Source organism: Hyla sarda, chromosome 1, assembly GCF_029499605.1.
Source record: "Hyla sarda isolate aHylSar1 chromosome 1, aHylSar1.hap1, whole genome shotgun sequence".
NCBI classification, from domain to species: Eukaryota; Metazoa; Chordata; class Amphibia; order Anura; family Hylidae; genus Hyla; species Hyla sarda.
In genome coordinates this window covers 372791654-372817257 of record NC_079189.1, presented here as the reverse complement: position 1 = coordinate 372817257, position 25604 = coordinate 372791654, and the positions used below count along the sequence as shown (strand labels likewise).

At 38.3% G+C, this 25604-nt stretch overlaps 1 protein-coding gene across 2 annotated transcripts in view; it reads right to left on the bottom strand.

Annotated features, from left to right (window-relative positions):
- Positions 1–512: 512 nt before the first annotated feature.
- The window catches only part of VPS13A (vacuolar protein sorting 13 homolog A), a 350725-nt gene continuing 325633 nt past the window's right edge, over positions 513–25604 (bottom strand). For both annotated transcript variants that reach the window (XM_056523518.1, XM_056523526.1), the window contains exons 69-72: positions 8335–8420; positions 6608–6731; positions 4178–4252; positions 513–1323 (exon numbers count right to left, since the gene is read on the bottom strand). In XM_056523518.1, the coding sequence (XP_056379493.1) occupies positions 1267–1323; positions 4178–4252; positions 6608–6731; positions 8335–8420 (342 nt within the window). In that variant the 3' untranslated portion in view covers positions 513–1266. The remainder of the gene's footprint in view (positions 1324–4177; positions 4253–6607; positions 6732–8334; positions 8421–25604) is intronic.

The window sequence follows — 25604 nt, the reverse complement described above, 5'->3', positions numbered from 1 at the left end:
ATCTCTACCTATGTCTTTTCATGTTTATACATTTTTGTTATGTTCTCTCTGTTATGAATATGGAGGCTCTAATTTTGCACCTTCCTTTTTGAATTAACCTGTATTTTGTGCATTTAGCCCAGATAACAAGTTTCACAAAGTCAGTTTCACTGCATCAACAAGTTGTAAGAGGACAAAATTATATGAAATCATATTTTGTTGAAAAAATTTGAGAAAAGAAAATGAAAGTAAAATGTATACTACACTCAAGATTTCTCAAATAATATAACTTTTTTATTGGTATCTATCAACGTTTTTTGTCTTCCATTGTTATCTTTATTTTTTTTATATTTTTGGGGGGCTTTTTTTATTTAAGCTCTTTCGTTAGTATTTTCTCAATAGTGACAACATTATATAGATACAAAATATATGTATAAATACCAAAGTAATATTATTTGATAAATCTTAACAATACATCTTTCTTACTTGTTACTTCTACTCCAGGGGGGTAAATAGAGAATTTTACCAGTGCATTCATCTCTCAGTGTTCTAATTCAACAGAAAGTTAGCAGCATTATTCTCTCATATACAAATAGACAAATTAATACATAAATTTATCTTCAAAATTGATAATTCATGCACTAGACATAGATAGATTAACCATAGATTAACCTGTAACATCTGCATAAAGTTAAATAAGGTGCTAAAAATGACAATGGTTAAACTTTATTAAGGCAGCCATACAATCAGTAGGACCCAAACTGTCCAATCTACTGTTTAGGAGACCTGTATTCTCATTGCTCTGATGTAAACATCCCATGCGTATAAAGACTAAAAACAAAACTACAGATTGTCAGGTCATCAATAAAGCCATGTGTTCTGTCATGCCAGTAAACACTATGCCATAATATACCATACTTTTTAAATTAGTCGTGTATATATACTTAACATTGTACAATCAAATTGGTGGTAAATACAGTTGTATGCCGATCATTCTATATTATTGGCGATACATAAATATAGATTGCAATATTTCTATATACAGTTCTAACAGAATAACGTAGAGTTTAGGTAATTGCATGATAAAAAAAAGTCTATAACACTACAAGTGCAATATATATATATATATATATATATATATATATATATATATATAGATAGAAATCAAAAAATTACCAACTTTACATAAGGTTTTATTCTTGTATACAGAGCTGTTTTAAATCTAAAAGTGTTAAACAAATGTTGGCTTCTGAAGTGCAGCATGTGGTTTACTGAAGTAGACATTCATCATTTTGTATCTCTTTCATTATGATCTCGAACTTCTTCCAATTTAGAAAGAATCCACTGTACAAATGAAATAAGAAGTAAAATTACAATTTACTTTGAATATAAAGCATAGGATAGGTCAAGATAATATCTTTAAATATTTAAACAAACATTCATAAATCTATACTACAAACAAATAATAAACAACCCCTAATCCTTAGCACGGCCTTGCTCACTTAGTTGACATGCAATGTTGGGTAATGTACACCCTTTTCACTCCCCTAGTTGCCATTTTTACAGGAATGGGCTGCATATGGGCAGAGGGTGGGTAAAACTAAAAAAATCACATGAAGCTGTGAAGTTTTGGACCCAAAATGGAAGACATTCGGATGGCAGTACAGAAATGAAAACAATGGTATGCCTTCAGAAAATTTTATGAATGCATATTGGGATGTTATATTACTTTTTTTGTGTATGCAATTGCATGATTTTTTAATTGGTCGGACTACCCCTTTAGGATCAGCTGTCAGGAAGTGGTTACTTCAATAATGGGAAAAAGAAGAACAAGGTATCTTCTACCCGTAAGTCTCTAATGCCATCTAGTTCCTCCAGCGTTGTGGTGTTGTCAGGCACCTCAGATGACTCTGACGACCTTTACATACGTCACAAGGATAAGGTCCCCAAACTCATCTTGGCTGTAAAGTGGTTCTTGAATCAAGAAGAAGCAGCTGTTTTATATTCTCCGCAATCAGGCTAGAGAGTTTACAGGTCACGCTATGGCGTTTTAATGGTTTGAGAGGGACAGGAGAAACCAGAAAAAAGAATGGACCCAGGGGCCAAGTTCAAATCAGTTTACAAGCTAAATGCAGGAGAGTGTTCTCACTGGAAGAAAGAGATATAGCAGCCTCACTATCGGCGGCAAGAGCACTCCATTTATGGTTGAGTCACCTTTAAAAGGATGTTGAAGAGGGGGTGCAGAGGCAAGAGATCATGAAAAACATTTAAACTATAAACCCCTATCTTTCTCCCCTCCCGCCCACCATCCTCCTTTGCGGCTGACCAGTTGCTATTGGAGTCAATCTGTGCTGCCTCGGGCTCACTTCGACATGTGCTGTCTTTGTACTCATTGTTGATCCCCCCCCCCCAGACCAACCACCTTCTGCCTTCCTGACTAAATGGTAATCTGATTGACAGATTTCACTGACTCCAGAGCAACGGTCCCGTATCTTTCATCTGGTTCACCATTCCTCCATCAGCTCTCGCTTTCAGGAAGCGGGCTGCAGAATATTATCCAGGTGGTACATAGTACTCACCTGGCTCAATGCTATCTGGCCACAGGTGGATCATGTGTGCTGGCAATGTGGCTCCTCTAAGGTTTCTCCATATTTCTTTTGCCTGTCCCTCTCCTCCTTCTGGGATGGAGTCTCCTCAACTATTCGTCAGATCACAAGATTGACTCTTGCACTGACACCTGTCTTTTCCTCCTGAATCATTTTGACATATCCACAAAAGTAGACAATTGTTGCACAAGGAATGTTCATAGATGGAGATATTGGATTCTGTCCTTTTCATCATCTCTGCACAACACATCAAAGGGTTGTTGAATGTGACCAGGGACTGGTTAAGCAGGGAACAAGTTGTAACTAAATCCCAGGATATTCTCCTTGACAACATCCAGCTGGGGTATTCCAGGTCTGGACGTGATGGCAGAATGTGAAGCTATTCAATTGCTGCTAACTATTAAGAACAGACAATCTGATATTAATCAGTTAGAGTGAAACCTTTGTTTATTTGTTTCCACCAATCACACTGGTTCCAAAAGTACTTAAAATAATAATAATAAAATAAACCTAAGCAAAAAGTGCCAGGGCTATAGGCATCTTCCCATATTGGTCTCAGTGGCCATGGTTTCAACTTGCATTGATGCTACTGCACAGACTTATGGAATGTTCTGATCTCCAAAGATATTCTGCTACAATCACAGATGTTGCTCCCAGACCTAACAACTAAGGCTCCTTTCACACTACCGTTTGTGCATGGTAGGTGACGTTGTTAGGAAGATAGTGGGAAAAAAATGTGTGCTTGCGGTGTCTTTTTCTCCCACTATCTTCGGCCGCAATAACGGGAGTTATAATGGACGTTCTAGGAATCCCATTAGGCTCTGTTACAATAACCGACGTTAAGGGCAGTCAAAGTGAAAAAAAAAAAGCCCTTGACGTCCATTTGCAACGGAGCCACTTTCATAGTGTGAAAGTAGCCTAACAGAATGAAACATGAGAGGACTTCCCTGATGGATCAAGGTCTCTCGAACAAGGTAGTCAATACCTTGCTATCCTCTAGAAATCCCTCCACAAGAAGAGTGTATTTTAGAGTCTGGAATCTGTACTCTGAATGATGTTCAAAAATGAGAAGTCTCCTACAGAAGGGGTATCCTTGCTGTAGTTCTTCCAGGCATGTTTCAATAAACCCTGAATATAACACTGAATATATTGAAGGTGCAAATGACGGCAATAAATTCCCAGTTGGTAGTGTTTTTGCAGGCATTCCGTTGGTTTCCAAGTTCTTTAGGACAGTAAGTAAGGAATTTATTAAGTGACCCCTCTGTGGACTCCTGGTCACCCACTCTATAACCCAGTGTTTTGGGTTTCGTGTGGGTGATCAGGCTGACAGTTTTCCTTTAAATTCATCAATACATGACACCATAAAACCATCATGAAAAAGTAAAACTTTGCATAAGCTTCATTTTTGTGGGACAATTTGCAAATTTAGTGTTGCAAAAAACTTTTTTACACTATTTCTTTATTTTTTTTTTATGGACAATCATCGGTAAATTCTCCCCAAACAGTGATGTAACTTTCACTACCTTTCAAGAAGTGGAATTAATACTAATTACTTCCACACAATGAATACAGTACTAATGCATTGTATTTACCTTGGCATCATCTGAAGTTTTAAAATTTATTATTTTTCCAAACTCTTTGGCATGAAAAACAGATTTCACTCGTTCCTGCGGGATAAACAATTTCAGATGTAAGAAACAGGCACATAATTTAAATCCACATTGGGCCTAAATAGTCTGCCCTGTAATACATTCTCTAGTCCTGGCCACTGCTTAGAAGAAGCAAAGTCCCAGTGTTTGCATTCATTTCTGAAATTTTCATCTACTTTAAGCTTATGATGTTCAAAGAACAGGTTGTACAATAAAAAGGCACCACTTATCATTTGGAGATTTCACTTTACAATATATCATCCCAGATAGAGTTTTGCCAGAAAATCACTAAGCATTTCCAGCCAATGTTTTAACGGAGTGCTGAATAAATAAACTATGTAGGGGGCTTGATCAATTTACTCAAGGAGCCAACTTTTGTAGACCTACATTCTGTACTTCAAAGCTGAGGGACTGCTGAGTGGTGGACACTCAACGTGCCTTATTTCAAGGTATAGTACTGTGCAAAAGATTTAGACAGGTGTGGGGAAAAATATTCAAAATAAGAATGCTTTAAAAAATAGAAGTGATAATAGTTTATTTTTATCAATTAACAAAATGCAAAGTGAATGAACAGAAGAGAAATCTAAATCAAATCAATGTTTGGTGTGACCGCCCTTTGCTTTCAAACCAGCATCAATTCTTCTAGGTGCACTTATACAAAGTCAGGGATTGATTACCCAGTTATGCTAAACAGGTGATAATGATCATCAATGTCATAAGTAGGTTTTAACACAGACATTAAAGGGGTTTTCCTGTGGGAGGGGGCTTTAATCAAAAACTTATTAAAAAAATAAAAACTTTTACTTACCCCTAGCGCTCCGTAAGTAAAAGTGTTTTTTTTTTCTTTTTTGGTGCAGCCAATGTCCCGCTGGGCTGCGCTCCTCTTCCGCCTCAGAAATTATGACACTCAGGACCAGAGTGATGCCAGGGCCCAGGCAGTCAATCACTTGCTGTGGCGATGTTCCGCCCTGCCTGTAATTGGCTGAGGGGCAGTGTGTCACTCCGGGTTTCAGGATTTCTGGAGCGGAAGAGGAGCGGTTGGCGACCACTGCGAGACACCACTGGTGCGCTGGAGGTAAGTAAAAGTTCGGGTTTTTCTTTATCGACATTTAAGTGGCAAAAATTTTGAAAAAATCCCCCTCCCACTCTGCTACAAAGGTGAGGTTGTGAAAGACAGCTTTATGTCACAGTTTAAGACTAAGCACAGGATAGTTGTGCAACAAACCACAAGGTAGTTAAACTGCTCACCAAGGTCTCTCCCAGGCAAAAACCAGTGGGATCCAGGGTACACCCATCTACTTTTGAGTAGGCCAGAGGTGGACTTCATGTAAGAATTGCGGTCAAAAAGTCATAAAAAAAGTCAAAGATAGCAGCAGGTGCATAGACTGATAATCTTGAAATATTAGTCTGTAACAGAAGGCAGTTTGTTTGCGAAGGAGTTATATAATAGTATCTGCAGTCAATACTGAAGCATGGTGGAAGTTCCTTGCAAGTATCACCTGTTTGCATTTCAGCAAACGGAGTCGGGGATAATGGTGTCCTCAATGCTGATACAGACCAATGTTATTATGAATCTTCAGCATAAAGAACAAGGAGTCCTAAAAGTGATCATATGGCCCCCACAGAGTGCTGATCTCAACACAATAGAGTCTGTCTGAGGTTACATGAAGAGGCAGAAGGATTTGAGCAAGCCAACATGTGGTTAGTCCTCCATGATGTTTGAAACAATCTCCCTACCAATTTCTCCCAGAAACTGTGTACCTAGAAGAATTGATGCTGTTTTGAAGATATAGGAGGAGATTTATCAATACCTGTGCAGAGGAAAAGTTGACCAGTTGCCCATAGCAGATTGCTTCCTTTATTTTTCAGAGGTCTCTTTAAAAAAAAAAAAATGAAAGAAGCGATCTGATTGGTTGCTATGGGCAACTGGTCGACTTTTCCTCTGCACAAGTTTTGATGAATCTATCCCACAGTGCATATACTACACTATATACTACATTATATCTTCTTTAATTAGTTTTCTCTTTTTGACAACCTTACTTTGCAGCTTTTTCCACACAGCCTTTAGCTGTATCTTCTCGGTGCAGTCTATTTCACTATTTTCTTGCCAGTTTAGAGACCATCCAATATACATTTTATATATGACATCTGCATTGCACCAGATTTTACTTCCACTTATTAACAACCATCTAATGGTTTATATTTCATAGTGAAAAGGGCACAACGGAAGTGGTAGAATGGCATAAAGCCTCACAGACAAAGCGTGTTACACCTATAAACAGAGGCACTCTTGTTCAACGGCTGTGTCTGGTATTGCAGCTTATCAGACACAAATCATGGAATGGTTTCACATAGTAAATCATTTTATAGTACCTTTGCTTCAATGCGCAACCTTCTCCCATTCACAATGACTGGTTCTGTGGTAAACTCATCAAAGCTATACTGCCACTCACAAGTAAGCTGTCCAAAAGTGCCTTTAGTAACAAACAGAATACCGCTGGAAAAAAAGAAAGAAGATCCTTGGTTATAGCCATATAAAAATCCACCGTAGTTAAGTGATCAAACTTATGAGATAAAAGAGCACTCCAGGAGAGTTTTTTTAATTTCCATTTGCGTCCATTTGCGTCAGGTATAAAAAATAAATAATAAAAATAAATAACATCTGATCACCTATAGCAGCACCCCTTGTGCCTCAGTTGTTCTACTGCACTCCTCTTCCAGGTTTCCTGTGGTCAATAAGTCATGCTGTGACTCAGCAAATTGCTGGCACACCTCGGCCAGTGATTGGCTGAACGGCAATTTGACGTATTGAGCCCCAGCACCAGGAAAAAGGACGGTGTCGGGGCTCAATACGTCAGATTGCCACCCAGCCAAATCACTATCCAAGGTGGGACCATCTCTGCGGCTAACGATTTGCTGCTACCACCTTGCTACCCCTCCCCCATTCCAGAGTAGTCATTTAGGGTACGTTCCCATCTGGCGTATTTTGCTGCGTATTTGCTGTTGCATATTTTCCTTCCCATTGACTTCAATGGGAAATAAAATATGCAGCAGCAGGTAATCTGTCAGCTGCAATTCACGTTCCAAACTGCTAAAACTGTTAGCTGTTAAGTGAAAACATTTTTTATTTTCCTATGTCAAGTGTCAAAAAAGCATTCCCAAGCCCCTAAAGTTTTAAGGGCTGGACCATCACCTTGCTCCTCCCTTCCATTGCTATCTCTGCTTGACTGACAGCTGGAAGCCCTTACTGTCAATCAAGCAGGGACAGAAATGGGAAAAGATCCTCATCATAGGTTAAAAAAATAAAATAAATAAATAAATAAAAATCTGCCCATTCCTTAAGGCTAAAATGGGCCATCTCCTTAAGGGGTTACAGAAGAAAAGACAGCTTAAAAATTCTCTGTGTGTATTTTCCTGAAAAACAAGTTTTTATAATGCTAAAGTGATTTACTGTGAGGCAAACATAATTGAGATGAGAGATAGAGAGATGTCCCTGATAAATACTGGTATTTCCCATGAATAATAATGCAAAAGCATCTGTTCTAACAACCCTGTATTGTAAGTAAAAAAAATTAAACCATTTCCTTTAACAATACCTGGAGGACACTAAGTGGGTAAGAGCATGCTCTCTAACAAGAGGCATGGTAGCACCAACTTGTCAATTAATGTGTGCAATTCCAGGAGGAATAACATAGGCAGTGCAATATGCAAAGTTTTGAGAAAATATGTGTGCTCAGCTGCACAAACATATATTTGATTGTATTATATTTTTGTGGCCATCTTTGACAAAGTGCTACATTTTAGTAACCTCCATCTTAAAGTGTCCTTCAAATCCATTCTACAGCTTTATGCAGCAGGCTCAACATGAGATTAAGGGGAGATTTATCAAAACCTGTTTGGAGGAAAAGTTGCTGAGTTGCCCATAGCAACCAATTAGATTGCTTCTTTCATTTTTAAAGAGGCCTGTGAAAAATGAAAGAAGAAATCTGATTGGTTGCTATGGGCAACTAAGCAACTTTTCCTCTGGGCAGGTTTTGCGAAATCTCCCCCATTACAATACATAGTAAACTTTATACATAAAACTAGAGCTAGTTACATACCTTTTCATCACCATTAATAAATCTGTGTTATTGACCATTGCATGTGCAAAATATTTACATTTGGCAAATCTTCCATTTTCAATTCTCTATAAAAGAAAAGAAATGCATACAGTTAGTGGACATGGAAAGAACTGCCTGTATTCTTCCTACCTCTCATGCAAAAAGTCTATAGAAGCATTGGAAATATGAAATTGACTAAAGTGCTAGAATCTAAAAGATTATTTTACAGTCAAATAAGGAATTTTCAGTTACTCCAACATAAACAAATTACTTAAAGCCTTTTTTACACGGGCATTTCTTAATTTTTTCACAATTTTCTTTTTTTAATTTAGAATATGGTTAGAATCAATTTGCAGTTAGAATATAGGCTTCTAGTAAGCTGCATTGTATCATCTAGGACAAAGCATACTTGATCTATCTTATACATGTTTTGCATATAATTTTGGTATGTGATTTTTGTGTACCTCTTTTTCGGTATCTATAATGCCCTTGTAAATATAGCTTAAAGAGAATTTTGACAACAAAATTAACACAAAAATGTTGATGTATTAGTAAATCAGGAGTCACAGCAAGATTAGATGATTATGTTAAGTCATTTATTTATTTATTCATTCATTCTATTTATTTATTAATTCTTCTTTGTTAAAAAAAAAAAAAAAAAAAAAAAAAAAGAGGTCTGGGCCTTTTTCCATTCCGGTGTGCCATTACTTGAGCAGTACAGCCCTAATGCCTAAGTTATGCCTAAGCGGCTCAGCATTTTATAACCATCGGACTGCCCCTTTTGTTGTCACATTTATAAAAATAAAAAAAAGAACATTACAGTGCTTGTAAACAAGAAAATTCCAATATATCTGCAAACAAATAAAAACTATATTTAATTAACTTTGTTGTTCTACAGTAACTTCTGATTATGGCCATGTTTACATTTTGGGTGGAAAAACATTGTCAAGGGGTTGTCCAGGGAGCAGAAAAGGTATTACCTCTTCACTCCACTTCTACCCTTGGCACATCTTGGCCGGTGTCCATTCGCAATCATATCCTGGAGGTGAAACCACACTCGCATGCGATGTACAAAAGCTGCACCATTTTGTCTGTGTAATGGTATACTTCCAAGATGTGCTGGGGACAGAAGTGAAGCACTGTACAGCAGATCCCTTTTCTGCTCCACTTTGAACACCATTATTAGTAGATGATATTGTAGTGAAGGAACTGTGGGAAACTGTAAATTAAAATGAAAGTTACTCCACATTTAAAATCTGTAAGTATGTAATGTACTAGTAGTAACTTTAATAAACTAAGGATTATGTATAGTATTAAGTATTATTTCATTACAGTGGGCACCATACAGTTGCCAAATCCTTAAAACCACCACCAGTTGAATAGTCCTTTTATAGGCCAACATAGATAACTTACATGCTTTCATGACAGGACTTTACACAGTCCTCACTCTACATGCTTGGAATTATGGCATCAGGCTTTACCCATTTTCAACATTGTGAAGAAAAGTGCATTCTGTGCAAGAAAAATCTTTATAGAACAGTCACCGAACCATCAAGTCTTAGTTTTCCTACTGCCTAGACCTTACAATGGCATCATTTTATCCAGATATAAAGGTAATTCCAAATATCAATATCTTTCTATTTTCAAATAAACTATTTCAAGTTAACTTTAAATGTGGTTTATTAAAGTCAATTTTAAAATTATTATTATGCAAATGAAGTAGCTTGGTGCACGTGAGGGTTCCCCAGTCTGAGTGCATTATGACATCTGGCCTGGATCTTCACTATAAATGCCTCCACCGCAGTGCTGATCCTCCTACCATGTTAAAGGGGTACTACCATGGAAAACTTTTTTTTTTTTTATTATCAACTGGTGCCAGAAAGTTTAACAGATTTGTAAATGACTTCTATTAAAAAATCTTAATCTTTCCAGTACTTTGTGGGTCTGTATACTACAGAGGAAATGGTTTTATTTTTGGAACACAGAACTCTCTGCTGACATCTTGACCAAAGTGCTCTCTGCTGACATCTCTGTCCATTTTAGGTACTGTCCAGAGCAGCATATGTTTTCTATGGGGATTTTCTCCTACTCTGGACAGTTCTTAAAATGGACAGAGATGTCAGCAGAAAGCACTGTGCTATGATGTCAGCAGAGAGCTCTGTGTTCCAAAAAGAAAACCATTTCCTCTGTAGTATTCAGCAGCTAATAAGTACTGGAAGGATTAAACATTTTTAATTGAAGTAATTTACAAATCTGTTTAACTTTCTGGCACCAGTTGATTTAAAAAACAAAGTTTTCCACGGGAGTACCCCTTTAAATCTTGCAAACAGAGAGATCTCCCTTTATATTGCCTGTGGCCACAGCTGCGCAATCATTGCTGACAGAAGACAAGAAATAAAAATGTCTCTGCTTGCAAGAGATTTCACAGGGGAGGAGGGCATTTATGTGAAGTTCCAAGCTGGATTTCACAATGCATTCAGGGCTTGGGAATGTACCGCTTGCACCAAGCCACTTAATTTGCATAATAAGAAAACCAGGAATAATGGAGCAACAGAGCCACACATCAGCAAACAGTAAGTACCATTATCATTAGTGTCCTATACTAACTGGTTAGTGCAGGTGATGCTGATGACAAATTCCCTTTAGGTTGCGTTCCCACCTGGTGTATACGCAGCGTATTTCACGCTGCGCAAAATTTACAGCAGCAGCAGGAAATACCCTGCGTATTCCTCGCTCACTATACATACAGGGCTTTCCGGCGGCAGCCCTATGTGTGCAGTTAGTTTTGGTGGCGGAGCCGCGCATCACACCGGCACACGGTCCCGTCTCCAAAACTCACTGCACGCATAGGGCTATCGCCGGAAAGCCCTGTATGCTGCTGCTGTAAATTTTGCAGAGCGTGAAATACGCTGCGTATACGCCAGGTGGGAATGCACCCTTAAGGTACTTCGGTGGAATTTTTTTTTTTTTTTTTTAAATCAACTGGTGCCAGAAAGTTAAAAAGATTTGTAAATTACTTCTATTAAAAAAATCTTAATTCTTCCAGTACTTATTAGCTGCTGAATACTACAGAGGAAATTATTTTCTTTTTGGAACACAGTGCTCTCTGCTGACATCACGAGCACAGTGCTCTCAGCTGACATCTCTGTCCATTTTAGAAACTGTCCAGAGCAGCATGTGTTTTCTATGGGGATTTTCTCCTACTCTGGACAGTTCTAAAAATGGACAGAGATGTCAGCAGAGAGCTCTGTGTTAAAAAAAAAGAAAAATAATTTCCTCTGTAGTATTCAGCAGCTAATAAGTACTGGAAGGATTAAGATTTTTAATATAAGCAATTTACAAATCTATTTAACTTTCTGGCACCAGTTGATTTAAAAAAATAAAAAATAAAAAAGTTCCACCAGTGTACCCCTTAACCCATTGGGGATAGAGGCTTTTCCAGTTTTTGCACTTTCGGTTTTTCCTCCTTACCTTTTAAAAATCATAACCCTTTCAATTTTGCAGCTAAAAATCCATATGATGGCTTCTTTTTTGCGCCACCAATTCTATCAGTCATTTTACCCAAAAATCTACGGCGAAACGGAAAAAAAAATATAATTGTGACAAAATTGAAGAAAAAATGCAATTTTGTAATTTTTGGGGGCTTCCGTTTCTACGCAGTGCATTTTTCGGTAAAAAATGACACCTTATCATTATTCTGTAGGTCCATACAATTAAAATGATACCCTACTTATATAGGTTTAATTTTGTCGTACTTCTGGAAAAAATCATAACTACATGCAGGAAATGTATACATTTAAAATGGTCATCTTCTGACCCCTATACATTTTTTATTTTTCTGCCTATGGGGTGGTATGAGGGCTAATTTTTTTGCACCGTGATCTGAAGTTTTTAGTGGTACCATTTATGTATTGATCAGACTTTTTGATCACTTTTTATAAATTTTTTCATGATATAAAAAGTGACCAAAAATACACTATTTTGGACTTTGGAATTTTTTTGTGCATACGTCATTGACCGTGCAATTAAATTAATGATATATTTTTATAATTCGGACATTTCCGCATGCAGCGATACCACATATGTTTATTTTTGTTTACACAGTTTTTATTTTATTTTTTTTAAATGGGAAAAGGGGGGTGATTAAAATTTTTATTAGGAAAGGGGTTAAATGATCTTTATTCACTTTTTTTTGCAGTGTTATAGCTCCCATAGGGGACTATAACATTGCACACACTGATCTTTTACATTGATCAATGGTTTCTCATAGGAAACTATTGATCAATGATTCTGCCCCTTGACTGCTCATGCCTGGATCTCAGGCACTGAGCAGTCATTCGGCGATCGGACAGCATGGAGGCAGGTAGGGACCCTCCAGCTGTTCGGGATGTCGTTAACCCGCAGTGCTTTACTTTCACTTTAGACGCAGTGTTCAACTTTGAACACCGCGTCTAAAGGGTTAATAGTCCGCGGCACCGAGATCAATGCCGGGCGCTATTAGCCACGGGTTCCGGCCATTGTTAGAGGCCGGGCCCGACCCGCTATGATGCGTTATATACAGGGAGCGGACTGAGGACGTATGGGTACGCCCTCCGTCCCCAAGGAGTTAAGGAATCAGCCCATTTGGGCCTTAAGGACGCAGACAATTTTATTTTTACGTTTTAGTTTTTTCCTCCTCTCCTTCAAAAAATCATTACTCTTTTGTACTTTCATCCACAGACTAGTATGAGGGCTTGTTTTTTTGCACGACCAGTTGTCCGTTGTAATGCCATCACTTGCTTTACCATAAAAATGTATGGTGCAACCAAAAAAATACTATTTGTGTGGGGAAATTAAAAAGAAAACCGCAAATTTTGGAAGGTTTGTTTACACACCGTACAATTTACGGTAAAAATGACATATGTTCTTTATTGTTTGAGTCAATATGATTAAAATGATACCCATGATAACATACTTTTCTATTACTGTTGCGCTTAAAAAAATCGCAAACTGTTTAACCAAATTAGTACGTTTAAAATCCCCCTATTCTGAGGACCTATAACTTTTTCATTTTTACGTATAAGGCGGTATGAGGGCTCATTTTTTGTGTCGTGATCTGTACTTTTTATTGATACCATATTTGCTTATATAAAACTTTTAATAAATTTTTTATAAATTTTTTTGGGAATAAAATGTTATAAAAAGCAGCTATTTTCGACTTTTTTTAAATGTTCATACTGTTAATCGTACGGTATCATTAACATTTTATTTTAATAGTTGGGATATTTATGCACGTGGCGATACCAAATATGTATATAAAATATCTTTTTTTTTTTTTTTTTACACTTTTTGGAGGTGAAATAGGGAAAATGGGACAATTGAAATTTTTTATTGGGGGAGGGTTTTTTTCAGAATATTTTTTTTTTTTTACACTTTAATAGTCCCCATAGGGGTCTATTTATAGCAATTATTCGATTGCTAATGCTGTTCAGTAGGACATAGCACTGATCAGTATTATCGGTCGCTCGATCGCAGACCAGAGCAGAAGACCCGTGGAAGGCAGCGGAGGCAGGTGAGGGGACCTCCGGCTGCCATGCTGGATGATCGTATCACCGCGGCAGCGCTGCGGGCGATCCGATCATCCATTTTAGTGTCCGCAATGCTGCAGATGCCATGATCTGTATTGATCACGGCATCTGAAGGGTTAATGGCGGACATCCGCACGATCGCGGATATCCGCCATTACCGTTGGGTCCCTAGCTGCTATCAGCAGCCGGGACCTGCCGCACATGACACGAGCATCGCTCCAGTGCTCGCGGTTATGCATAGGACGTTAATGTACGTCCTGGTGCGGTAAGTACCAGCTCACCAAGATGTAAATTTACGTCCTGTGTCGTTAAGGGGAAAATGTGTTGGGCGCTTTATTTCTTTTTATTACAAGTTTGAATTGGTTATACTGTTCAGTCACTGATAGCTGGGTGCTTTAAGTGTATCCCAGTTTGAGATTTAGGACTTTAGCATAGCACCTTTGCATTTTCACGTGACATATTGAATAAAGTTTTGAAGCACACAATTTAGAGATAGAGTAGGCACCTAGAGACAGTAAATCATGGTCACAAACTTTCTATTTTCTGTGTACAGTATTTTTTTAATGTGTGTTGTCTAACTTCAATAAAGGTCTGTTTTTTCATTTGGTCTTTGTTTTATATGCATGGTTTGTTACTTTGAAAGGTTTACTGTGGTTTTCGGTGGTAACAGAGAAACATTAATTAGGTCTAAGGTAGTGTAGAGGCATGGGGTGTTTTTAAGCCCTTATGGACCCGGGGTTTTTCCGTTTTTGCATTTTCATTTTTACCTCCTTACCTTTAAAAAATCATAACTTTCAATTTTGCACCTAAAAATCCATATTATGGCTCATTTTTTGCGCCACCAATTCTACTTTGTAATGACATCAGTCATTTTACCCAAAAATCTACAGCGAAACGGGAAAAAAAATCATTGTGAGACAAAATAAAAAAACGCCATTTTGTAACTCTTGGGGGCTTCCATTTCTTCACAGTACATTTTTCGGTAAAAATGACACCTTATCTTTATTCTAAAGGTCCATACGGTTAAAATGGTACCCTACTTATGTAGGTTGGATTTTGTCGTACTTCTGGAAAAAAACATAACTACATGCAGGAAAATTAATACGTTTACGTGTATGGGACGGTGTGAGGGCTCATTTTTTGCGCTGTGATCTGAAGTTTTTTGCGATACCATTTTTGTATTGATCGGACTTATTGATCGCTTTTTATTCATTTTTACATGATATAAAAGGTGACCAAAAATACACTATTTTGGACTTTGGAATTTTTTTGCACGTACGCCATTGTCCGTGCGGCTTAATTAACAATATATTTTTATAATTCAGAAATTTACGCACGCGGGGATACCACATGTTTATTTTATTTTATTTTTTTTTGTATTCAAAAATTTTTTATTGAACAAATATGGGAGAACAAACAGCATCCACCACAAGTAGGGTGGTAATAAATCTCCAACTACAGCACTCGCAGAGTTGACAATCACTGGCGAGATCATATAACAATGGTAATGAAAGAAATCTTATACAGTCTACTGCATTAGTATAGGTGCGGAACTATCAGGAGAAGTTACACAACGGGACAAAAAAGACAGGATTCAATCCCATAAACCAGCAAATGATTATGAAGGAACCCATTAAGAACTAAAACAAAAAAAAATACAAAAACCCAGGGGTTAAACTGAAACAGGAGGTACACATAGAAGGTAAGGGTAAAACGAGGAGGGAAGGAGGAGGAAGGAAATATAATATAAAAAAAAAAAAAAACAAGGAGGAGGGGGGGGGGGACTATAGGGAGGGGGGAGGAGTGGGGAGAAGAAAAAGCGGTAAAGAGGACGGAGGGTAAAGAAGAGGAGAGGCTCAGCAAAGCCAATAGGCGGGGGGAGTAGGATTAAGAAAAAGAAATATAAAAAAATAATAATAATTTAAGAAAAGAAAAAAGGGGGGTAACAGGAAAGAGATTCGAGCAGCAGGGAGTACACATGTTTATTTTTATTTATACAGTTTTTTTTTTTAAATGGGAAAAGGGGGGGTGATTCAAACTTTTATTAGTGAAGGGGTTAAATGATCTTTATTCACTTTTTTTTCGCAATGTTATAGCTTCCATAGGGACCTATAACACTCCACACACTGATCTTTTACATTGTTCAATGCTTTCTCATAGGAAAGCATTGATCAATGATTCTGCCGCTTGAGTGCTCATGCCTGGATCTCAGGCACTGAGCATTCATTCGGCGATCGGACACCAGGGGGCAAGGTAGGAGATCCTCCTCGTGTCCTGCAGCTGTTCGGGATTATGCTGCGGCGGTCCCGAACAGCTCCCTGAGCTAACCGGCATGGTTTTACTTTCACTTTACACGCGTCGTTAATCTAAAGGATTAATTGTGCGCGGCACATAGAGGCCGGGCCCGACCAGCTATGACACGGGGCCACGGCGTGGCCCCGTGTTATAGATCAGGAGCGGACTCATGACGTAACATTACATCATGGGTCCTTAACAGGTTAAACAGGTGGCCCAGGATGCACTGAAAATAACACTATATTAGTATACTTACCTGGCCCGGTCCTCCACTGCTGACAGTTTAGCAAGCACTGCTCTTTACTGCCCCTCTTCTCTTCACTGCTTCTGCTCATATTCCTGCTCAGCAACCAATCTCTCTGTTGTTAATTGTCATTAGCTGCTGAGTGGGAATTTCCTGTCTGGACCATTTACAGATATTTACATTTTAAATCTATTCAGAGCAAGGTCTTGTCACCAGTGGGGTACCTCAGGGAATGGAAGGAGGTCTGCTGTGCTGTGGGAGAGAATCCTGGAAGGGATGGCTGAGTATTTAAACTAGGTGAGTGGGGGGAGGATAATAAAGCAAAGAAAGCAGACAGTGGGATGGATAGGTTAGAGAGGGGTCAGGACATAATGGTGGGTGGAGAGGAGTCCTGTGGGGGAGGTTAAGAGCAGTGGATAAGGAGATGCATGCGTTACAAACCAGCTGTAAAAATAAATGTAGCCCGAAAAATTGTAATCCCAATAATTCAAAAAATTCCATTAGCCCCATTAACTCAAAAAATACCGTTAGCCCCAATAACTTAAATAGTACAATTAGCCCTTATAACTCAAATAATAACATTAACCCCAATAACTCTGAAAATCCCATTAGTGAGACTATATGTGTAAAACTTAATGGAAATGTAAAGTGTATGTTCACAAATGCCAGAAGCCTGGCAAATAAAATGGGGGAGCTTGAGGCCTTGATACTGGAGGAACATATTGATATAGTTGGGGTCACTGAGACATGGCTGGACTCCTCGCATGACTGGGCCGTTAATCTGCAGGGGTTTACATTGTTTCGCAAGGATAGAATGAACAGAAAAGGTGGTGGAGTCTGTCTGTATGTTAGAAGTGGTATGAAAGTCAGTGTGAACAATGCCATAGTGTGTGATGATTCTGAGGATGTGGAATCACTGTGGGTAGAATTACAAAAGGAGGGAAATACTGAAAAAATAATATTTGGTGTAATCTACAGACCCCCTAATATCACTGAAGAGATAGAAGGTCGGCTGTATAAACAAATAGAGAGGGCCACCCGGGCAGGTACAGTGGTAATAATGGGAGATTTTAACTATCCAGATATAGATTGGGTCCGAGGGCTGGCTAAAACTACAAAGGGGAGAAAATTCCTAAATTTATTGCAGGATAATTTTATGGGCCAGTTTGTGGAGGACCCAACAAGAAGTGATGCCTTGTTGGATCTGATCATTTCCAACAACGCAGAGCTGATTGGTAATGTAACTGTGCGGGAAAACCTTGGTAATAGCGACCACAATATAGTTACTTTTGACTTAAAATGTAGAAAACAAAGACAGGCGGAGAAGGCAAAAACATATAACTTTAAAAAGGCAAATTTCCCTGGGCTGAGGGCTGCACTACAGGACATAGACTGGGGGGAGGTGTTCTCAAATACTGATACAGAAGGTAAATGGGACATCTTTAAATCAACTCTAAATAACTATACAGCTAAATATATACCACAGGGGAACAAATATAAACGATTAAAACTAAATTCTACATGGCTGACAAATGAGGTTAAAAGAGCAATAAACAACAAAAAAAATAGCCTTCAAAAAATTCTAATCTGATGGGTCAGCTATAACATTTAAACAGTACAAGGAGCTTAATAAAATCTGTAAAAATGTAATAAAAACAGCAAAAATTCAAAATGAGAGACAGGTGGCCAAAGAAAGCAAAACTAATCCTAAATATTTTTTTAGATATATAAATACAAAAAAAACAAGGACAGAGCATGTAGGACCCCTTAATAATGATAATGGGGAGGTTGTCTCGGGGGCGATCAAGAGAAGGCGGAGCTACTGAATGGGTTCTTTAGTTCTGTATACACCATGGAAAAAGGAGCTGACATTGGCCAGGTCAGTGCTGGTAACACATCATATAATGTATTGAACTGGCTTAATGTAGAGATGGTACATGGTAAGTTAAGTAAAGTAAATGTAAGCAAATCTCCAGGGCCGGATGGACTACACCCAAGAGTTCTTAGAGAGGTAAGTTCAGTAATATCTGTACCCTTGTTCATGATATTTAGAGATTCTCTGGTGTCTGGTATTGTGCCAAGGGACTGGCGCAAGGCGAATGTGGTACCAATCTTCAAGAAGGGCTCTAGGTCTTCGCCAGGCAATTATAGACCGGTAAGTCTAACGTGCATTGTGGGTAAATTGTTTGAAGGACTTATAAGGGATTACATACAGGAATACATAAGGGATAATAGTATTATAAGTGATAGCCAGCATGGGTTTACTAAGGTTAGAAGTTGTCAAACCAATCTAATTTGCTTTCATGAAGAGGTGAGTAGAAGCCTTGACAGAGGAATGGCTGTGGATATAGTGTTTCTGGATTTTGCCAAAGCATTTGATACTGTCCCTCACAGACGTCTGACAGGTAAGTTAAGGTCCTTGGGCTTGGAAACTTTAGTTTGTAACTGGATTGAACATGGATTTAGAGGATGGTATTAACAGCTCTGTTTCTATCTTTGCAGATGACACCAAGCTTTGTAGCACGGTACAGTCTATAGAGGATGTGCATAAGTTACAAGATGACTTGGATAGACTAAGTGTCTGGGCATCCACTTGGCAAATGAGGTTCAATGTGGATAAATGTAAAGTTATGCATCTGGGTACTAATAACCTGCATGCGTCGTATGTCTTAGGAGGGATTAAACTGGCAAAGTCACTGGTAGAGAAGGATCTGGGTGTACTTGTAGATCACAGACTACAGAATAGCATGCAATGTCAGGCTGCTGCTTCCAAAGCCTGCAGGATATTGTCATGTATCAAAAGAGGCATGGACTCAAGGGACAGGGACATAATACTCCCCCTTTATAAAGCATTGGTACGGCCTCACCTGGAATATGCTGTTCAGTTTTGGTCGCCTGTTCATAAAAGGGACACTGCGGAGTTGGAAAGGGTGCAGAGACGCGCGACTAAACTAATATGGGGCATGGAACATCTTAGCTATGAGGAGCGATTAAAGGAGTTACAATTGTTTAGTCTTGAGAAGAGACGTTTAAGGGGGGATATGATAAACGTATATAAGTATATAAATGGCCCATACAAAAAATATGGAGAAAAACTGTTCCAGGTTAACCCCCCCCAAAGGACGAGGGGGCACTCCCTCCGTCTAGAGAAGAAAAGGTTTAGTCTAAAGGGGCGACACGCCTTCTTTACCGTGAGGACTGTGAATTTATGGAACGGTCTACCTCAGGAACTAGTCACAGCAGGAACAATTAACAGCTTTAAAACAGGGTTAGATACATTCCTGGAACAAAATAACATTAATGCTTATGCAGAATTATAAAACTACATCCCTTTCCCTTATCCCCTTACACCCTTCCCTTCAATTCCCTGGTTGGACTTGATGGACGTATGTCTTTTTTCAACCATACTAACTATGTAACTATACTGGGACCAATATTGTTTAATATCTTCATTAGTAATATTACAGAAAGTCTCGATGGTAAGGTATGTCTTTTTGCTGATGACACATAAATATGTAACAGGGTTGATGTTCCTGGAGGGATCCGCCAAATGGAAAAGGATTTAGGCAAACTAGAAGAATGGTCAGAACTCTGGCAACTGAAATTTAATGTGGATAAGTGCAAAATAATTCACCTGGGGCATAAAACCCCTCAGGCAGAATATAGAATATTTGACACAGTCCTGACCTCAGTATCTGAGGAAAGGGATTCAGGAGTAATTATTTCAGAAGACTTAAAGGTAGGAAGACAATGTAATAGAGCAGCAGGAAACACTAGCCGAATGCTTGGATGTATAGGCAGAGGTATAAGCAGTAGAAAGAGAGAAGTGTTCATGCCGCTGTACAGAGCACTGGTGAGCCCTCACTTGGAGTATTTTGCGCAGTACTGGACGCCGTATCTCCGGAAGGATATAGATACTCTAGAGAGGGTTCAGAGAAGAGCTACTAAACTAGTACATGGATTGCAGGATAAAACTTACCGGTTAAAGGACCTTAACATGTATAGCTTGGAAGAAAGAAGAGACAGAGGGGATATGATAGAAACTTTTAAATACATAAAGGGAATAAACACGGTAAAGGAGGAGAGCATATTTAAAAGAAGAAAAACTACCACAAGAGGACATAGTTTTAAATTAGAGGGGCAAAGGTTTAAAAGTAATATCAGGAAGTATTACTTTACTGAGAGAGTAGTGGATGCACTTCTTCCTGCAGAAGTGGTCGCTGCAAATACAGTGAAGGAGTTTAAACATGCATGGGATAAGCATAATGCTATCCTTCATATAAGATAGGGCCAGGGACTATTCATAGTATTCAGATTATTGGGCAGACTAGATGGGCCAAATGGTTCTCATCTGCCGACACATTCTATGTATCTATGTTTCTATTATCTATACATGGAAAATTAAGGGGTACTCCGGAGGAAAACTATTTTTTTTTTTTTTAATCAACTGGTGGCAGAAAGTTAAACAGATTTGTAAACTACTTCTATTAAAAATCCTCAATCCTTCCAGTACTTATTAGCTGTATACTACAGAGGAAATTATTTTCTTTGGGATTTCTTTTCTGTCACGACCACAATGCTCTCTGCTGACACCTTTGTCCATTTTAGGAACTGTCCAGAGCAGCATATGTTGTTATGGGGATTTTCTGGACAGTTCTTGACATGGACAGAGGTGTCAGCAGAGAGCACTGTGGTTGTGACAGAAAAGAAATCCAACAAGAAAATAATTTCCTCTGTAGTATACAGCTAATAAGTACTGGAAGGATTAAACCAGTGGAAAACATTTTTTTAAATCAACCAGTGCCAGAAAGTTAAACAGATTTGTAAAAGACTTCTATTAAAAAATCTTGACCCTTCCAGTACGTTTTAGCAGCTGTATGCTACAGAGGAAATTCTTTTATTTTTGGATTAATTTTTTGTCTTGTCCACAGTGCTCTCTGCTAACACCTGATGCCCGTATCAGGAATTGTCCAGTACAGTAGAAAATCCCCATATCAAACCCATGCGGCTCTGGACAGTTCCTGACACGGACAGAGGTGTCAGCAGAGAGCACTGTGGACAAGACAAAAAAGAAATAAAAAAAAAGAAAAGGGTAAAGATTTTTTAATAGAAGTAATTTACAAATCTGTAACTTTCTGGCATCAGTTGATTTAAAATAAATAAATAAAAGTTTTCCTCCGGAGTACCCCTTTAAGAGCTGTGCATTGCTTGACTGCTGTGAAGATATATTAAAGGGGGACTCAGCCCCTAGAAATCTTATCCCCTATCCAAAGTGTGCTATGTAAATCAATCCCCAGCGAAGTGCCAGCCTAATTAGTCCAGTGCACATTCATCAGCACTATGTAACTGCATAGCAGAAAGGAGCAGGTGCTGTCCTGTGATCCAGACAAGTAAGGAAGTACATGTGAGAGTACTACTATAGATGGCTATTGATAAGAAAAGCAGGGGTCATTGATGCACTGGATTTGCAGTGCAGAAAGAAATGGGTTACCCTAAGCCATGACATTCTGCTGCTGCTGACAAGCCAGCAGAATAAAATGAGTGTGCAATGTGTAAATACAGGAGTAGGAAAAAAAGTATTTACACAAAGGGTAGCTGTCCAGATCTTTATGGGTGCTCAGAGATAGGTAGGTTAGCCTGGATGTACCTTCTTTTATTGCATGGACCTCATGTAGGAGGCAGACATGCTTTAAAAATTGCAGGTAACAGCCCAGGCTCTCTCCTGTCCATAGCACAATATAAGCCCTTCCCCATGGAGGTACCTAGTGGCCAAGACTTTACTGCTTTTTTGTGGGGCAAGGAGCCTTTTAGTAAAGAGGTGATTTACTAATATGTAAGAAATCATAAAGGCCATAAACTTATTTGAAATGAAAGTGACCATTTATGGCATCAGAAAACCAAACCAATAATTTTTTAAAGGAGTACTGCAGTCTTAGACATTTATCCCCTTTCCGCAGGACCCCCCGCGATCTACCCTACGGGGACCTGGCATTGCCGCGGCTAATGCGTGTGTCATCGACCTAATTTTTATAATAAATCTAGGTGATAGAGGCATAAAAATTTGATGTACATGGTCACGATTAGGTACTGAGTAACATATTTTTTTTTTTGTGGGATCTGACAGGTACGCTTTAAGATCTATCAACAGGACATACTCTGTGGAAGGTCAGAAGTATATTTCGCTTGCCCAGCGCTTACTATAAAAAAAAAGTATTCCGATACTTAAATTGTTTTAGATATTACTGGGCAGGAAAAAAAAGACATACTCATGAACCTCGCTCCCTCGTTTCCCGTCACAATTTCTGTCTCTCTGTCCTTTTTAAATCAGTTCTTTTTACAAGTAGAATAAAAAACGATGAGTGGAGAGCCAGAAGGTGTCACAGGGGGAGCCCCAAGGTAAGTATGAGCTTTTTATTATTTTCATATGGGGCTCAGCAATATATAAACAAGTATAAGTATCTGGAATACCCCTTTAATAAGTGTAGCAGGCAACAGGATGGCCATGAATGATCAGCAAATGTATATGTATTTGTTTTGGTTTTATTGGTTATGATTATTCACTATTTTGAGCCTTAATTTGAGCCATAAGCAGCTGAAAAAATTACCAAAAGCAAAATACTGTTTTAAAACTCAAATAAATAAAAAAAAAGGCTCAAAAAACAGTATGTTAACATTATAACCAATACACAAAACTTAATTTAACAGAAACACAAATGTAACACTACAACAATATTTGGACCGAAATGTAATACTAACTACAAAGACATGAATGATGGAAGGGAGACAAGTAACAAGAAAAAGATGTCTCGTGTAGGTTATGACATATTTTTTTTTTTCGTCTTTAAAAAAAAAAAAAAAAAAAAAAAATAAGAATTGTACAAAGCACCTATGCCAGAAGACAATAATAAGATCAAATAGTTTAAAATAAAAGTATTTATTTAAAAGCAAACAAAAAAGCCTTTATAAAGTAAAGCCAAAAACAAACAGAAATTAACTAAACACATGCATTGGTGGTGTAACCACAATGTCTGTAACATAAATGAACACAACAATGATATATGAAATGTAAAAAAGAATATACTATGAAATGTAAAAAAAAAGTAACAAGACATATCATTTAACAACTGAAGCATGTATTATTATAGGTCTGTGGTTAAGAGCATTAAAGGAAATCTGTCATCAGAATCACCCGCACTAAACCTGTTACACAGGCTTGTAGTGCAGGTGATCCTGATTAAAACGCTTCTTACCTCATTAAAAACTGTGCAGCGATATCTTAATTTTTAGTTATATGGTATTCCCAGGCTTGGGGCTCAGTGGGAGGTCCGCAGTATCAGCACGGACTTGCTTAAGTCATTTTCGCCGGGCGGAGCGGCCATGAATATTCATGGCTGCCTCATCGCAGTCTTCCTCCTGGTGTAGGTCACGTGGGTAGCACCGCACGCCGTACACCGGAAGCGGCATTCTCCTGCATATCTATCTATGCAGGAGAACGCCGCTTCCGGGTGTACTGCGCGTGGCGCATGCGCAGCATTTACCACGTGACCTACACCAGGAGGAAGACTGCGATGAGGCAGCCATGAATATTCATGAGCCGGGCTGCTGTTCTGCCCGGCAAAAATGACATAAGCGAGTCTGTGCTGATGCTGCGGACCTCCCACTGAGCCCCAAGCCTGGGAATACCATATAACTAAAAATGAAGATATCGCTGCACAGTTTTTAATGAGGTAAGAAGCGTGTTAATCAGGATCACCTGCACTACAAGCCTGTGTAACAGGTTTAGTGCGGGTGATTCTGATGACAGATTTCCTTTAAAGTGTCCCCATCACTTGTTTACTCTTCTGTTAATCATTTTTTATGCACATGGGTATTTATTATATCTTAATTGTTTATTTGTATTGCCTACAATGTGTAACTTTGAGTAGCAGCTTTGAGTAGTAGCCCCTTCCCATGTTGTGGTTTGCTCATTCATGAGCTTTTTAATTGCTTTTAGATGTCTATGTTGTCTCATTTAATTCTATATGTATGTCTGTGTATACAATAAAGATTTTTGCATATTCAATATTTTTTCATTGGGTGTGCACTTAATGCAATGATCTCTTTTTTTTTCTTTTTGTGCTGTATTGAAAGGGCCACTGTGACAACAGTATAGAATGGGCTGACAAAAACGCTGGCATTTGTCGAGGCCTGGTGTACATTACATTACTTAACCTGTACTGATCCTCAATTAAATCCTGTATTATACTCCAGAGATGCACTCACTATTCTCCATATTTATATCACATATGTAACAGAGACTTATCCAGTTATAAAATAAAGAAAAAGGTTTTAGTAGTTTTTTATGGCAACATTTACTGTTAGAAGCTCCCACCATTTATTTAATTGACCCCTGTCTTAAAATATGCACATTTGTAGTATAGACTAGCCCACTCCTTAATCAACCATTCTGCATGGCACCTGAGATTACTGCCAAGGAAGTCATACAGCATCACATTTCTTGGCATAATCACAATACACTGTTGAGTACACACCTATTAACATGACAATCTCATCTGTGAATATGCCCTTAGTTATAGAACTCTTTTACTAAAACAAGAAGCCATGCCTCAAGATGAAGGCAACCAACTGAAGAGAGGATGGCTTTACAGTGTTAAGAAAATGAAAACAATAAAACGGAAATATATGTGTAAAGTCAGTAAGTAAGGATTTTTTATCATAGAAATAGCCTGAAATGTGTTCATTTTTAACTTTTTCTAGAAATATTTCAAAAAAGTTAAATAGCTTTGGTCTGTCCACTTTAAATACACTATTTGGAACAAAAATAATAACATTTCTTTATGATTAAAAAACGTATAAAGGTGTTACGGATATGAATACAAATATTGTCAGGAAATAAGCAGAATAGAGAGAACAGATAATTCCCTTCGTTTATTCTAACATAGTGCTTTCCAAGTGTTGGGTTATAAAAGTTTGGTTATAAATACCCAAGTGTTTTGATAGCATATACTGAATGCAAGTTTTATAGAGCCAGTTGAGGAACAGGCACTAAGAGCTTTAAACTTAGGCACAGTAACCAATATTACCCAATGCATGTAATGTATCTCTGCATCTTCTCTTAAGAATTTCGGTTGCCCTCTACATGGGAAGGCATAGCTATAGTGTAG